At 37.8% G+C, this 17344-nt stretch overlaps 3 protein-coding genes across 3 annotated transcripts in view; 1 reads left to right on the forward strand and 2 right to left on the reverse strand.

Annotated features, from left to right (window-relative positions):
* LOC134673871 (oocyte zinc finger protein XlCOF6-like) overlaps positions 1 to 17344 on the reverse strand; it is a 233302-nt gene that overhangs the window by 160393 nt on the left and 55565 nt on the right. The gene's annotated exons all lie outside the window — the stretch shown is intronic.
* LOC134673852 (gastrula zinc finger protein XlCGF57.1-like) lies at positions 8895 to 14393 on the reverse strand. The gene is made up of 2 exons (XM_063531891.1): positions 14016 to 14393; positions 8895 to 11888 (listed from the first exon to the last, which is right to left on the reverse strand). The coding sequence occupies exons 1-2, from the start codon at positions 14305 to 14307 to the stop codon at positions 10207 to 10209; spliced, it is 1974 nt and encodes a 657-aa protein (XP_063387961.1). The 5' UTR covers positions 14308 to 14393; the 3' UTR covers positions 8895 to 10206.
* LOC134673873 (uncharacterized) overlaps positions 13422 to 17344 on the forward strand; it is a 244826-nt gene continuing 240903 nt past the window's right edge. The window contains exon 1 of the mRNA XM_063531924.1: positions 13422 to 13452. The gene's annotated coding sequence lies outside the window, so the exon portion shown is untranslated. The remainder of the gene's footprint in view (positions 13453 to 17344) is intronic.

Here is a 17344-nt window from a genome sequence, read left to right on the forward strand (position 1 = left end):
AGTATTTAAGGCCGAGCCACAACGGCTTGCGTGTGCGTGACGTGCGCGTGTGCGTGCGCTAAAATGTTGGAGCCGCACACGCACATGTCAGATTTACTTTAATATTATCGTTGATAAAATAGGAAATGAGGATGTAAGGCAGTATTTAATTAAGACTAGTTAATTATTGCTCAAAGTAATGTATTTATTATAGCGACAACTACAAGGTTTAGAATATGAAAAATGGTAGACATTATTTAAGTAATATATTTATATAAGTAGATTGTAAGTAAAAGTATATTGTAGGTTTACGGAACAATTAATCGGCTTTATTATCACATCATTCACAAAAATATTATTTTACGCGTAATAAATATTGGTGGCTTAATAGGTAGTACTGGCTACCTTAACGTACACACTTGGCATAGTTTAAAATAGTAATAAAGATCGAGCAATAAGCCACATGATGTATTACACCGTAATCAGTTGGAATATACGTTACATAGTAACTATTAAAAACTCATCAAAGGGTTATATTCACATTAAAGATTGTAACGTACATACCATCAGACTATAACACAAAGAAAACATACAGAAATTTATAACAAGTCATAAAAATCACAATTAAATAAAATTGACACTTAACTTCGTTCGTCGTCGTAGCTCTCCAACTGAGAAGTGACCCACAACTGTCAGACACCCGCTTATATTCGATTAGACTTCACCCCTTCTACCACTTCTTGGTGGGAATAACAAGTAAGATGTTTCCTGCACATCCGGTTATTATAATAATTCAATTCAACAAATGTATTTGCTGCATTTAGTTTAATTTATTATAGAATAATTAACGCAAACTAATACAAATTTAATATCATGGCTTATTATTATAAAATACTTTATTTACCTTACTTATGTTCTGACAGTTATGGTCAAGAAATATACATGGAGGGTAGTTGTGTTATTGAACAGCAGTTCTAACTTATTATTTCGATATAAGTACGTATTAGCTTAGCAAAAGTGAACCATCTCGTAAAAATGTAAGTGTGATCTTTGTTTTTATACTACGTATCTCACACGGCCATACTGACAGGTGCTTCGTTCTCGAAGTACCTTATTTCTATATTTATTATTATTTATTTATTATATTAAACTTAGTATATGCAATTACTATTTTTTATTAGTCAGATACTATATCACATATCACATTAATCAAGTGAGAGCTCGAAGGCTCGGCAGCAATTATCCTACTTACAATCACCATACTACTGTTTCACTTATCACATCAAGTGAGCCTCAGTAGCATGTATCACCCTAGGTTGGCTACTGGTCCACTTATAACATCAAGTGGGGCACACAGGCTCTGCAGCAGGTCCCTATATTGCTACTTTTTCACTTACATCAAGCGAGAGCTCGCAGGCTCGGCAGCAATTATCCTACTTACAATCACCATGCTACGGGCACTTATCACATCAAGTCAGCCTCGGTAGCATGTATCGCCCTGAATTGGCTACTGGTCCACCTATAACATCAAGTGGGGCACACAGGCTCTGCAGCAGGTCCCTATATTGCTACTTTTTCACTTACATCAAGCGAGAGCTCGCAGGCTCGGCAGCAATTATCCTACTTACAATCACCATGCTACGGGCACTTATCACATCAAGTCAGCCTCGGTAGCATGTATCGCCCTGAGTTGGCTACTGGTCCACCTATAACATCAAGTGGGGCACACAGGCTCTGCAGCAGGTCCCTATATTGCTACTTTTTCACTTACATCAAGCGAGAGCTCGCAGGCTCGGCAGCAATTATTAATCGGTTATTATTTTGTCAAATAAGCTTTTTAACTACACTGGATTGATGTACACTGGAAGTTCTCAATCGATCGATAATCAACTCATGTCTCATTCACATAAGTAAACTTTATAAACTTTTCTTTTTTTTTTTTTTTAATACATAAATTACCTTAAGTATATAAAACTTCTTAATCCTAATAATTTTATAAATTAACCTGAATCGTTTAACAGAAATAAACATTTTTCATTTTTTTTTTCGTTCTTTTTTTTTTTTTTTTTTTCATTCCATTAGAACTTCCTACGTTGGGCACTCCCATGAATTATATAAACCTAATGTAACAGAATTTTAAACTCCGTTCGGCCATCCCACAAAACAACTACCTATTTTAAAAGTCAGTGATCAGTATTATCTATAATGTATTCAATATGTATAGATCTATCTTTTATTTAGCTGAAGCTTCGGTGGCAAAATAAAAATGTGGTTACAAATAATAGGCATCGTATTTCTTTTCATGAAATGGTATTTTGGAGCTTCCATCGTAACTGTCCTTAAACCGCAGGAGATAACGCGATATTCTTCTAGTTGAATCTTAACTTATCGTACAAAGGCGGATTCATCTTACAAAAGTTGTTCTCTAGGATGGGTCTAGGATGTTTTGGGCTTCTGGGTAGGACACAATTAATTCGAAGACATATTATTTATATCAGTCATGCTTCATTATGGCAATAGGTTAGGTATAAATAAAAATAAAAATTGATGTTTGCTAAATACTATAGAATCAGGATTATACGATTCGTTTTATTCCTGAACAGCTCACTCATAGCAACAAGTGGCACCAAAAGGTTAATTTACCTATCTACCTTCCACTTGGCTTTATCAGTATTCCGGTGGTCTTATGTTTTCTTGTATGTACCAAAATTAAAACAAACATTAAAATGAACCAGAAGATCATAGGTACAAAATTGCCATTGTTATAGGCATTTTATTACCGCAGCATATTTAATTACCGCCAGACCAGGTAAATGGTGGTACATATACCCAAGGGCTTATGCGAGTTTGCTACGAGAACTGGTAAAGTATATAACAGTTTAAAATATCGTATATACATGGTGTTCACAAGGAATGCGAAAGACCTTAACCACGCATTTCTGAGGTCAAAAGAGAGAAAATAATGTAATATGTGTATATGTCAATTTCGCCCAAAAAAAAAATTTTTTTTTTTTAATGTACTTGTACATAAAAAGTATATGTTATTGGTAAACATGTCACATAAAATACATTTTTACAAATTTTTTTTTTTCGTAAATCATAGTTGTTGCAAAGTGTTACTTGTTACTTTTTGACATCTATCGATAAGGATATTTAGACTACGTCCCATAGTAGTAACATCGTCATCAAAAAGAAAACTAGTTTTTTTTTAATTTTTTTTTTGTATTTGTATTAAATGAACTCTGAAACTAGGCGAATTTCAAAAAGGTTTAAAGGACTTTGTCTCTAAATATAATCAGGAATACGCTGCTAAAACTATTCGGCCCCCTCATGTTACACCGTGTATATATTTTTTATATTCCTTACAGGTAGGGTTGCCAACCGTACTATATTATATCGTATTGTACTATATTTTGGCTCTTTGTACTATATACTTTTGGAAAAATATATAGTACGCTAAAATACTATATTTCCGATTAAAAGTATATTACACTCATGTTTAGTATTTTATCTAAAAGTACTATATTTTTTTTTGAAATGTACTATATTTTTGATGCCTTATTCTGGAAAATACTATATTCCACCAAAAAAAAGTTGGCAACCCAGTTACAGGTCACCTAGATGAATTGTCCTAAAGGAATAGGTACGTTTACTTTGTACACATTTATTGTACTCTATGTTGTATATTTACCCCTTTTTTTTTTGTAAAGTATTTTTATTACCAAGAGAATATGTGCTTTTTATTTACTGACTAATTTGCATGTGCAAAAATCTTTCAACTTCACGGTTTCAAAACATAATTTACTAACACGGGACTTGAATTACCTCTGATTACCACAAGAACAATACTGACTAGTCTACTATTTTGTATGACGTAATTGTCTAAGGTTGTCACTGAGATATCCTTTTTTTTTATAGTCATTTAATATCCATCAATCAGTAAATTTATCAAATTGGAAGCATACTTTCAAAAACGCTTTTATGCCAAACGCGTATTACTATCTGTACACAGAACTCGCAATAAGCACTGTAGGTGCAAAATTGTAAATAGCCGTTATTACTATTTATGAAAGTATCACGACTACCACCGACTGTTTTAATATCGATAAGCTTACGAGGGGCTTGTAACTGAAAACCAAAAGCGTGTTGACTTTATCCTTTACAGTTTTAAAACGACCTGACAGTTTAATATTGTTTACTGTTTTATACTTATTGAAATAGTTCCTTGATAAGATCCTGATCGGTGAGATAGAATCTTTAAGATATGTGCCTTCGATATCAGACTATTGAACCTAAGTAACTGGTGTTATATAAATATTTATTCGTATCAATCGTAACAAAAATAAGAAATAATGTGACTAATAAAATTTAAAGGACGTATAAGGGTATTTCCACTTAACTGTATACCGTTAACGTCCGGTTAGGAAAAGTCACAAATCTGACGACAAATATCATAACCGCGACAATTAAATTAAGTATCAAATTCGTAACTAAACCGACAGCTGAACGTGACTTGATAAACGTACCTAACTTAAGACACGCGGTAAGTTACTTAACCGCCTAAAATTTCCAACGTAGTCTTTAATGCAGACCTCAAAATCTTATAATGAGATTCGAGTTGTAGCTAACTGATCACGATTAAAATATTTATCCAGGCCATAAATAACGTTATTCCAACGTTTGGAAACTTATTCAAACCAAACTGCTTTTCTAAAATCCAATTTCACAAATAGCTTCTTTTTTTTTATTATTATTCGATTCAGTCATTAACTAAGTCGTCATTTAGAATAGTATAGATTAGAAAATATTTATTTATGCGTCATTATGGTTACATAACAGGTTATGAAAAGGACAGACGTTTACGTTTATCTAACTCTGTAACTATTCGATGTGATTCGATATCTAAACATACCTATACAGTCCTATTTTTAAGTGTAACCAAATTTTAACATACCAGAAACAACATCATTCATCAGTCATCCTTCCAGACAGGCGCCACTCCGCAGCGTCTCACAGGTGCGGCAGTTTCTGTTTCGCGAAGTACTTTTGAGCTGCTTGCTGCGGTTCTCCATAAAAAGCATCATGCTTAGTATACCAAATATCTTGTTTCACCTGGGGTTTTCACTGAAAGTGAAACACCAGTGTCCTTGTGTCCAGGATAGCGCGGCTTACAGTGTCTGTTTGGAGTTGGATGGCGTCCCGCTGTTGACTAGCATAAGCAGTCCTTATACTCGTACTGCTCCTGAAACATTAGTTTTGTAGGCATAGAATGTGTGTAATATCATCCCACTTCTGATGTCAGATTTACTTTAATATTATCGTTGATAAAATAGGAAATGAGGATGTAAGGCAGTATTTAATTAAGACTAGTTAATTATTGCTCAAAGTAATGTATTTATTATAGCGACAACTACAAGGTTTAGAATATGAAAAATGGTAGACATTATTTAAGTAATATATTTATATAAGTAGATTGTAAGTAAAAGTATATTGTAGGTTTACGGAACAATTAATCGGCTTTATTATCACATCATTCACAAAAATATTATTTTACGCGTAATAAATATTGGTGGCTTAATAGGTAGTACTGGCTACCTTAACGTACACACTTGGCATAGTTTAAAATAGTAATAAAGATCGAGCAATAAGCCACATGATGTATTACACCGTAATCAGTTGGAATATACGTTACATAGTAACTATTAAAAACTCATCAAAGGGTTATATTCACATTAAAGATTGTAACGTACATACCATCAGACTATAACACAAAGAAAACATACAGAAATTTATAACAAGTCATAAAAATCACAATTAAATAAAATTGACACTTAACTTCGTTCGTCGTCGTAGCTCTCCAACTGAGAAGTGACCCACAACTGTCAGACACCCGCTTATATTCGATTAGACTTCACCCCTTCTACCACTTCTTGGTGGGAATAACAAGTAAGATGTTTCCTGCACATCCGGTTATTATAATAATTCAATTCAACAAATGTATTTGCTGCATTTAGTTTAATTTATTATAGAATAATTAACGCAAACTAATACAAATTTAATATCATGGCTTATTATTATAAAATACTTTATTTACCTTACTTATGTTCTGACAGTTATGGTCAAGAAATATACATGGAGGGTAGTTGTGTTATTGAACAGCAGTTCTAACTTATTATTTCGATATAAGTACGTATTAGCTTAGCAAAAGTGAACCATCTCGTAAAAATGTAAGTGTGATCTTTGTTTTTATACTACGTATCTCACACACACGTCACGCAAGTGGTGTGCTATCTCTCATAAAGATCTGTATACTACAACGCCGCACGCGCACGTGCACGTCACGCACACGCAGGCGGTGTGCACAGGCCATTAATATTGATGGCGCCTCCACTCTCCCCCACGTTAGCAGATATGCGGCTCTGCATTGTTTAAGAAAAGATAAGGGAAAGGTACAGTCAGCTTCAATAGTAGCGGATGGAACAACGCGTCTGAAGTATCTGCCACCAGGAATACTTTTCCAAATAGAGATAAGTCTCTACAGTTCGTGTCAAAAAGCCTCTGTTAGGCCAGGGGAGCGAAACTCCTCCCTTCGGGGAAACTCGCCTCCGTTCGGCTCAGCATTGCTCCGAGCAATTATTAGGGTTGACGCAACTTGACGGGCCGTTGTGTGCGAGCACGACTACAGATAATGGCTTGAATTATGACAAACCTTAATAGCCGAAAGGGATAGTGCCATACATTAGAAAGGGACAGCATGATTCAACCCTAAACCGCTGTCAAACTTTGGTTTTGTAAGTTTCCTTTTACTATTATTTATTCTGTGGTTAAGTTAGGTACAGTCTTATTGTTCTACATATGTATTTTTGTGAAGCTACTATATAGAGAAGTAAATACTATTGTCACGTAGTCTGATCCGCTACATTTGCTTTTGATGCTTCTGACTGTACAATACGGCACACGTGTCGGCGCTCTTACACTTCCAGAACATGTAGACACACAATACGTACCGCTGCGCCACACCGACTCGGCGCCTCGAGAACGGCCGGTACGTGAACCCGCACTGAGCAAGTAATAATAGGTACTTTAGTAATAGTAGTAGTTTGGGAAGCAACATTTATAATAAACTTCCTGACACAATTAGAAATAAGGATACCAGTGAATTCAAACGTGCATTGATGACATTCTTAACAGATAAATGCTACTATTGTCTCTCGGATTATTTGAATATTTAATTTTTATTTTTTCTCATTTTGACTTTTGTATTCTTATTTACTATATAAATTTAAACTTTGACATCCATTTTAATTCCTTGATATTGATTTTTATTCATAGTTACTGCACATTAATGTAATTTAGATTTAAAGCAACCTATATCTTGGAGTGATTTTAATCTTAAACATACAACAATATGCTTAAGATTGAAATCATTTCTACATATGTACATATGTTTTTTGCATGCCTGTTGGTCAAATATAGCGACACCACCTGTTGTAAGATTACCATCACTGTATTATGTACTACCTATATTTGCAAATAAAACATTTTGAATTTGAATGAAAAGCGACCAAGTGCGTGTCGGACTCGCCTATGAAGGGTTCCGTAAAAACACCACTTACCTTTTAGCAACTCACTGTTGGGCAGAGGGGAAAGTAGGCTACCTTTACTTACTCTTTCAATTCTGTTGGGTATATAATACTCTCTTAATTAGTGTACGAATTAATAAAATAACAACGGAGGGAAGTAGATTAAATAAATTTAATAAAAATATTCATTTAATATTATAAGTACGCAATTAGCATGTTTGCGATGTGTCAATGTGAATATTATCAATCATTTATTTCGTATCACTAATAGCAGATGAATGTATATGTCGCAGGGAAATGATCAAAACAGAGATTTGATCAAATCTCTAAGGGATATGATCAAATCACGCAGCATGTTAAAATGGCGAATCCATATCATCATTTCCCTAGAAAAATTCAGTTATTTGATCAAATAACTGACTCTGTTTAGTGAAAAGACAAAATCGGCTAATAAACGCGACACACTTTTTCATTTCACTAGATTTGTTTAGGAATTTGACAAAATCCCTAACCACGACAGCAAGTTGGCGAAACGAACTCAAAAAGTCAACCAGTTTTATCATTTCGCTAAACAGGTTTAGTGAAATGATAAAGTCTCAACTGGAAGATGGTGATTTGATAAAATCTCTGAACGGTTTAGTGAAATGACGAAAGCAAGTACTTACCTACAGAATACAACAGTTTACTCTACAGTTAAGCGATTTGATCAAATCTCTGACTAGATTAAGTGAAATGGTAAAATAAAATTGTATTTAAACACCATTTCTATTTAATAAATCGGATTGAATGTGTAAAGTACGTGAGTTGACCGTGACGTCACTATACATGTTTTCATAAAAATTCCATATTAGGAAATTCGATCAAATCTCTGTTTTGATCATTTCCCCGCGACATATATATATCTTATACCGTATCCGCACAGGGGAATGAGATAAAGCATACAGGCGATACCATAAAGGTATACCTTACCATTTGCATACATAAAGGCGTTATACCAGTCATATCTCCGCTCCTTCTGCGTGGCTGCTGTGTGGGGGCTCCATGAGTATATAAGTAGTGTGAGCGCGGCGCAGTACTGGTGTCTACTCTGTGGCGCCGCTCGACGACGACATGTCGCCGACGTGACAGCCCGGGACGGTCGAGAGAGAGGGCGCTATGCGACAGCGAGTGTGTAGGAATGGTAAGGAAAATAAGCAGAATACATAGAATAATACTTTTTATTAAAGGATACACATCAATCAATTTTCAATTAGTTCTAATCATTATTAGTGGAATACAAAGTAACTACATATTAATATTTTTAACACGCAGCGGCCTCAAGCCGCAGGCACTGCGACCTTCGAGAATTCTAAGTATAGATTATCTCCATCTCTGTCACTCCAATATAGCAAGAGCGGGAGAGATGTAGATCTCACTGCATAAGAGGGTTAGGGTTATTGTTCTCATGGCAGCCCTCGCAATAACTTTAATATGTAGGTTCATTTGAGATATTTTCCTCCAGCAAGCAAACTACAAAGGAACTAGTAAGTATCAAGTGATGTACAGTCGCCATATAGGAGCTGTCTTAGGTGCTCAATAATATCTGAACACGCACTCTAACAATAGATAGAGGCGCGTTCAGATATTTGTGAGCACGTTGGCCGCTCCGATATATCTGATGGCGACTGGAGTTTGAGCCCACAACCTGCTCCGAGCCGGAGGTCACCACATGGCTGAGGGCCTACCGCGAACACCGAACTCCGCAGATTGCGGGTAATTTTCTCGCTTACTTTAATTAAGGTGTAATTAGAGGGACAGAGAAAGATGCCCGCAATTTGCAAACTGCGATTTTCGCAATAACAGCCCTGACCACTTCGCCCCCAGCGCTCACTCACTGCACTAACTAGCGGATCGACACTAATATATTTCACCACTGTATTTTAATATTAAGTGTGTGTCAATGTCAGGTTTAACTTTCTGATTTAGGACAAAAGGCGACATACCCTCCGCCGCGAACGATCCCTATAGTAAGGGTTCTCTTCCGCGTCTCATCTGGTGTCTCCGCAGGTGCTGTTTCAGGCTGCACTTGTAGTCGCTATTATTGCTTTTTAAGATTCGTCCCATGCGTCTTCTGGTGACATCGCAGGTTGGATTTATCGCTGAATTTGTAATCACGACGAATACATGGTACAGTAGAATCCGTTTATTATGACTCCGCTTATACTGACCAACCGCTTACTATGACGTAATTACAGTGCGAAGTTTGGTTTTCACATAAAATTCTTTTTGACAAATTTGGATAAGATGACTTCGCTTATAGTGACAAATCGCTTACTATGACCTAAAAATCCTATTTCCATGAAATTATGTCCGGTTATACTGACACATTCGCTGGTTTTTGTGGCCGTCACCATGTCTTTCCCTGCTAGGACGTTTGGTGCGTTCGTGGCGTGTAAGGTATTTTAGTTTTGATTCTCAGTGACAAGTTAATATTTGTTACAAATTTAATAAAGCTCATTTATCACAAAGGAATTTGAGATTAATTTGGAAAACATAACAAAAATAAGAAGTTATACAACTATGTTTTATATGACATCCGCTTAGTATGACGTGTTTGTCACTTCCCTTTGATGTCATTATAAGCGGATTCTACTGTACATGGCTTTTATCGAGTGTGTATCCTCTGGTGTTTTTTTAAATTCGATTTATTAGTGCATTTGTAATCACAGTGGCTACACTGAAATGGCTTCGCCCCAGTATGTATCATCAGGTGTCGTTGTAAGTCTGACTTCTGATTGCATTTGTAATCACAGTGGCTACACTGAAATGGCTTCGCCCCGGTATGTTTAATCAGGTGTAGTTGTAGGTGTGACTTCCGACTGCATTTGTAATCACAGTGGCTACACTGAAATGGCTTCGCCCCAGTATGTATCATCAGGTGTCTTTGTACGTCAGACTTCTGACTGCATTTGTAATCACAGTGGCTACACTGAAATGGCTTCGCCCCAGTATGTATCATCAGGTGTCGTTGTAAGTCTGTCTTTTGACTGCATTTGTAATCACAGTGGCTACACTGAAATGGCTTCGCCCCAGTATGTATCATCAGGTGTCGTTGTAAGTCTGTCTTTTGACTGCATTTGTAATAACAGTGGCTACACTGAAATGGCTTCGCCCCAGTATGTATCATTAGGTGTCGTTGTAAGTGTGACTTCTGACTGCATTTGTAATCACAGTGGCTACACTGAAATGGCTTCGCCCCAGTATGTATCATCAGGTGTCGTTGTAAGTCTGACTTCTGATTGCATTTGTAATCACAGTGGCTACATTGAAATGGCTTCGCCCCGGTATGTTTAATCAGGTGTAGATGTAGGTGTGACTTCCGACTGCATTTGTAATCACAGTGGCTACACTGAATTGGCTTCACCCCAGTATGTATCATCAGGTGTCTTTGTAAGTATGACTTCTGACTGCATTTGTAATCACAGTGGCTACACTGAAATGCCTTCGCCCCAGTATGTATCATCAGGTGTCGTTGTAAGTCTGACTTCTGACTGCATTTGTAATCACAGTCGCTACACTGGTGAGGCTTCGCCCCAGTATGTGTCCTTTCATGACTTCGTAAGGTTGAACTATCACTGCACTTGTAGTCGCAATGACTACATGTATATGGCTTCTCTCTGGTGTGTATTCTTTGGTGAACTAGTAAGTGTTCTTTCCGATTGCTCTTGTAGTCGCAGATGCTACATTTAAATGGCTTCGCTCCAGTATGTTTCGTCAGGTGTAGTTGTAAGTGTGACTTCCGACTGCATTTGAAATTACAGTGGCTACACTCAAATGGCTTCGCTCCAGTATGTATCGTCAGGTGTTGTTGTAAGTGTGACTTCTGACTACATTTGTAATCACAGCGGCTACACTGAAATGGCTTCGCCCCAGTATGTATCCTCAAATGTCTTTGTAAGTTTGACTTTTGGCTGCATTTGTAATCACAGTGGCTACACTGAAATGGCTTCACCCCAGTATGTATCTTCAGGTGTTGTTGTAACTGTGACTTCCGACTAAATTTGTAATCACAGCGGCTACACTGAAAAGGCTTCTCGCCAGTATGTGTCCTTTCATGTCTTCGTAAGTCTGAACTTTGACTGAACTTGTAGTCGCAATGACTGCAAGTGTACGGTTTCTCTCTGGTGTGTATCTTCTGGTGTGCTTTTAAGGATGATTTGAGACTGAATTTGCAATCACAGTAGCTGCATTTGTGAACAGTCGCGTCGTCGCGGAGGCGCTCGAGCACCACGGAACAAGCCATCGCGAGCTGTTCCCTGGCGCGGGCGACGCTGCCGTCCGAACACACTGAAACACACATTAACATAACAATTTAAAGGGATTATAGCGCTTATCATTATTTTTGCCCCAGCTCTCGACTCGCTGCGCTAAACGAAGTTGCTGCTTTCCGGCTTCGTCGAGGAGAAACATAGAATACATGTACAACGTACAACTCAGGCAGTAAATAAGAAAGCTGCGGCTTCACACGTAATTGTCGGCCGAGGCCAAGACATTTCTTATTTTACTGCTTTATTATTTATTTACTATATATTTATTTATATTACTAAAGCTTTATTTACTTAGTGCTTTACACTTTAATATATACAATTCAGAAGTGTATTCAAACTGTTACTTAATCCTATTTCATGTTAGATTGGTTGCACTTTTGATTTCACTGATCCCTGCTGGGTGGAAGCCTCCTCATTACCCTTCCATTTCTCTCTGTTGTTTACTGCTTTAGATATGTAATATCATATATCATCTCGACGTTTCCTCTGTTTCACAAAACACTCGGACAATCAAGACATTTCGACTGAAGTAAGTGTCAACAAAATCGACTCACACCTGTGAGTGCCACAAAGGAACACACACACATACATAGTAATAAACACATTACCCTCCTTCACATCGTGCTGTTGGATGATAAAATAATATCCGGTAATGTAACGGATTGTTACACAACTTGTACAGTATGGGTATGTATATCTTTCTTATTTTCTACTTACTTATCGATTTAACCTTTCGTATGCTGCTGTAAAAATATGGCTATTGAAGACATGAACATAATAGTGACGCTAAATAATGCAAAAACATACCAAAGTTACGTAGTTTAGTACCAATAGCTCAAGCTTTGCTTAGTTTGGGGCTAGATTGATGTGTGGAGGATAGCGTCAAATGTTACCGAATATTAAATTCGGCCCATCTCTAATCACCGACCAAATTAAAACTGTACCGAGCCACGCAAAATACGTTTTCATCACACTTGCTTAGTACGCGAGCTATTTCACGCATGTGCAGCGGGAGGTAAAGTTCATTTTACTCTCACGGGAGTTATAGCTTTTTTTTATTATATCACTAACTCATACGAACCAAGTAGGTTCTAAGAAAAATACTTACATGTGTAAAGTCAAGGTATATAATAAGACTTTAGTTTCGAAATGCTATTGTTTATAATTTAATTGTTTTGTTTAAGTTTAAAAATATTTAATTTGATTAATTTAAAAGACGTTTGAAATAGTTTTACACGATTTTCAATCGTGGCTGAAAGCAGACGAAAAATTATGATCAAAAAATGACAATATGGTGGACAAATGTCTGAAATGTCACCGTATTCAGTGGTGAGACACTCATCGTTTCGGGCATTCCCGCCTCCGTTCGACTCAGCATTGCTCCGAGCAATTATTAGGGTTGGCATAACTTGAGGTCCCTTTGCGTGCACAAGCACAGATATAATGACTTGAATTTTGACAACCCTAAATAGGCAAAAGGGATAGTGCCGTATTTAGAAATTATATCGCTTATAATTTAGTTTTTTCTTTGCAAGTTTCATGAAAAACATTGTTTTGTGTGTAACTCCGGGGTTAAGAATATTGTTACTTGAGTCTTTAATTCACTCCAGCTTGCGGCTGTCGTGAATATGTAGACTCTCGCCTCGTACAATATTTCACTTACCCCCCTCGTTGCAAAATGTACTATTTAATCAAATAAATAATATAGCCGCACCAAGAAAAATCTGCAGTGGATTTGATAGCCCACGCAGTGTAAGTGTTTTTTATACATCATAATTTCATAGAAGTTTGACGTTTCAAATGACACTTGCACTGTGTGGGCTATCAAAATCGCTGCAGACTTTTCACGGTCTGACTCTACTAATTTTAACATAGTTAACTATTTTTAATTAAATGTAATTTAAACAGTTCTCGAAACGGATCAAAAGACCTTAAGTTATGTGGGTCATTTAAATAATATTGCATTGTATTTCACAGTTCAGTTCAATCAGACACCAGTAGTCGGTCAAAGAAGGTTTGCAAATTTTGATGATAATGTACAATGGCAAATATTAGTATTTAATATATTATATAAGTAGTAAAAGCCCTGCTCAGCTTCAAGGGCTGCGTATGCAAACATATCATTATTTTTAAATAATAAACAGACCTTGTAAAGGGAGCACTTGAGGGCGGTGCCACTCCTCGGGGCCCAGCACGAGCTCGTCCTTGACCACATGATCAACATACAGACCGGCCCGTGCGGCCGCCGCGCTCACTCCGCACAACACGCTGTCCTCACACTGCCGCTCCTCCTTCACACACACCTCTCCGGGCTCCATCTTCACACACACCGCCTCTGCCTCCTCAAGATGTGCTGTCTCTAGAGACATGTCGTGCACTATAGCTGTAGTTACTGGTACTGGCAATACCTGCAATGCAAGATCAATCAGCAAGACCATTCGTTTAGCACCCCTGCACAGCACAGATTTGAAATATAAGCAGGGGTAGGGTTTCTAAGACAACATTATGAAATCACAACCGGCATAAACACAAGGAAATAGGCGCATTAAGAAATCACAGTTGGGTCTCAGCAACTTAGCATCAGTACTATTATTTATTCTGTGGCATCAGCTTATTCTTAAGGCCCCAGTACACAGTGGCTGACGATGGGCCAAGCCAAGCCAAGCCTCTGCCATGGGCGATTGTGTGAACACCACAGGCCACGGTACGCCACGACTCCCATACGGTTCCTTTCAAGTGTCAAAAAAAACCGACAACTTCCCGATTGCGCACCACGATAGACAACTGATGGCCAACCGAGCCGTCCGCCGGTCCGCAATTGTATACCATTGCCCCCTGTACACAATGGTGATGACTTATCATGGACCATCCTTGACCACTGTGTACTGGGGCCTTAAGGTATATGGAAAAAAACGTTTATATTCAGAATAAACCATGGAATAAACAGCTATATATAGCTATACAAAACATACAATGTGAAATACATACCTATCTGTGTATGCCTTTATTTTCGAACACACGACTCAAAAGCAACTCGGGCTCGCAACAATACCATCAGCCGTAGCGGTGGTACGACAATTGATTTACTTGACTACGATTCCAAAGAAAAAAATAATATAAAAAAAAAACCTCCATTCACCATTAAATTCCATCAAATCTACCACTGTGTTGCCAGTAAAATGAAACGTTTTATTAATAGTAAATATATTATCGGCGGAAGAATGCACATAAGTAAATAATTTACTATTAATTTTAAATACAATATTTAAATGCTTATATTAAATAATCAGTCTTCTAAAAAAAGCTGTCTCATTAATTAATATTGAATTATAACTATTGTGAGGTAGAAAAGTTCGTATTGAATTGGTAACACTTCAGGTCTAAACAACATTTGGTATTCCGTTTTAATCATGGACTTATAAGATGGACTGCACTGTCACTTTTTTTGCCATACTAAATTGAACTTTATCACCGAGCTAGAAAGACGTTCGTACCAGACTAGAGAAAACGGTCCACTTGAGATAGCAAAGGTGGGTCGCGGTGTCTCACTCGCACGTGTTGCCAATGTTAAAAATATACCATTGTGGTAGTATTTATATCAATATACTACTCAAATTAAATAACTTCTTATATTATTTAAATGCTATATTCAGAGTAAGGTTCTGATATCTTTTAAGAAATTTGTAAATAAGTATGATGTCAATATTATTACCTGATTTAACCAAGCATGTGGACAACAAAAAAAAACCTTTTATTTTGGTGTGGTAGACATTGTAGAAACTTTGAATGTTAATTGGTATCCCTATCGTCATGACATGTTATCAAAACACGTGAATGCAAAATTTCCTAAAAATGGTGAATAAATGTTGCGTTAAAGGTTGTGGGAGTGACAGAATTTCTAATTGTGGAATATTGTTTCACCAGGAAGTCACAATTATTACATTATGCGATAAAAATACAAGACAACATTGTCAAACTCATTAGGGTGACTATGATGTCGGCACGATGAGAATCAGTGTTACACAATTTTTATTAGGTACTTAAGTAAGTTTATATAAATAGGTATTGTAGCGCCAGCTAGCTCGGGGTTCGGATGAGGAGGCTATTTAAAAGTGAAAACGACACCGATACTGAATTAAAAGTGTATTCTGTTGAATAATTACACTCGTAATGTTCTTATGGGAAACTTATTAGAAATTAAGCACTAAATACTGTAGTGATTTACAACTTATCATTAAACATATATTAATCGTATCGCGTCGGTTGCCGGACTGCGCGGGAGCGGCGAGAACGTATCTGTATACGGTCGGTCACGCGCAGTGCGTCATGAATCGGAGCTGTGATTGGCTCATGCGGTGCAGCAGGTAAGTCGTCCAATCCGCGAGTTTCGTTCGGCCGGGCCGACGTTTGAGGTTGGCGCGTTATACACTCCCCCTCCAAGTTCCCAGAACGACCCGTTGGGGACTTGGTAACACTATCATCTCGCGCTAAGTTACGAGGGCGACCACGTAGTCGCCGTGGTTGGACAGGCACCGAAGGAATACCTTGACCTGGTGTGAATGGTGTCAAATCAGAACTATGGTATTTACCCAGGTCGGTATTGGTTTGTACGTCAGCTATAACATAAGAAGTTGGACTAATTATTTTACTAATGCGATAGGGACCATCCCGTTTGGGCATGAATTTCTTTGTTAAACCTTTAGAAGCGTTACTAAGCAAATGAGTGTCTACCAGAACTAGGTCATTAACGCAAAACAAAGGTGACTGCCGTCGGTGCTGATCAGCGTCGCTTTTCTTCTGGTCCTGCTGGCGTACAGCTTTCTCCTTTATAACATCCCAGTTTTCGAGAAACTTCTTCAAGTAAGGAGTTATTTGCGGCAGAAAGTTTTCTTTTGACAGAATAGCCTTTAAATCACGTTGGGCATCAAAAGGAGTCCTCATCTCTCGAGCGAACATCATGTGAGCTGGACTGCATCCAGTGGTGGCACAAAGAGCACTATTCATCGAGAACCTGATCGCTGGCAGGAACTTGGGCCACGCACGATGATTGTTCTTCACTAAAATAGAGAGTTGAATCTTGAGGTCTCTATTCTTGCATTCTGCAGGGTTGGCCTCAGGATGATAGAGTGGTATTAAATTCTGCTTGATTCCCAGCAAGAACATGGTCTGCTGCATCACAGCTGAGACAAACTGAACTCCGTTGTCAGAAATGACTCTTCTTGGGAATCCATACCGTAGGAAGTACTGCTCGATAAGGGCTGGAGCGCAGACTTCTGCTGTGGCGTCCTTGAGGGCTATCAGCTCCACCCAGCGTGTAGCCGTGTCCTCGATGAGCAGCACCCATTTCTCTCCATTATCTCCTTCAGGTAGAGGGCCAAAGAGGTCTATAGCAAGCACCTCTCCTCTTTGATTAAGCACTGGGGTCTGTAGTAGTCCCATAGGCTTCTGGTTACTTATCTTGTAACGTTGGCATTC

The sequence above is a fragment of the Cydia fagiglandana genome, chromosome 19, assembly GCF_963556715.1.
Source record: "Cydia fagiglandana chromosome 19, ilCydFagi1.1, whole genome shotgun sequence".
Classification (NCBI taxonomy): Eukaryota; Metazoa; Arthropoda; class Insecta; order Lepidoptera; family Tortricidae; genus Cydia; species Cydia fagiglandana.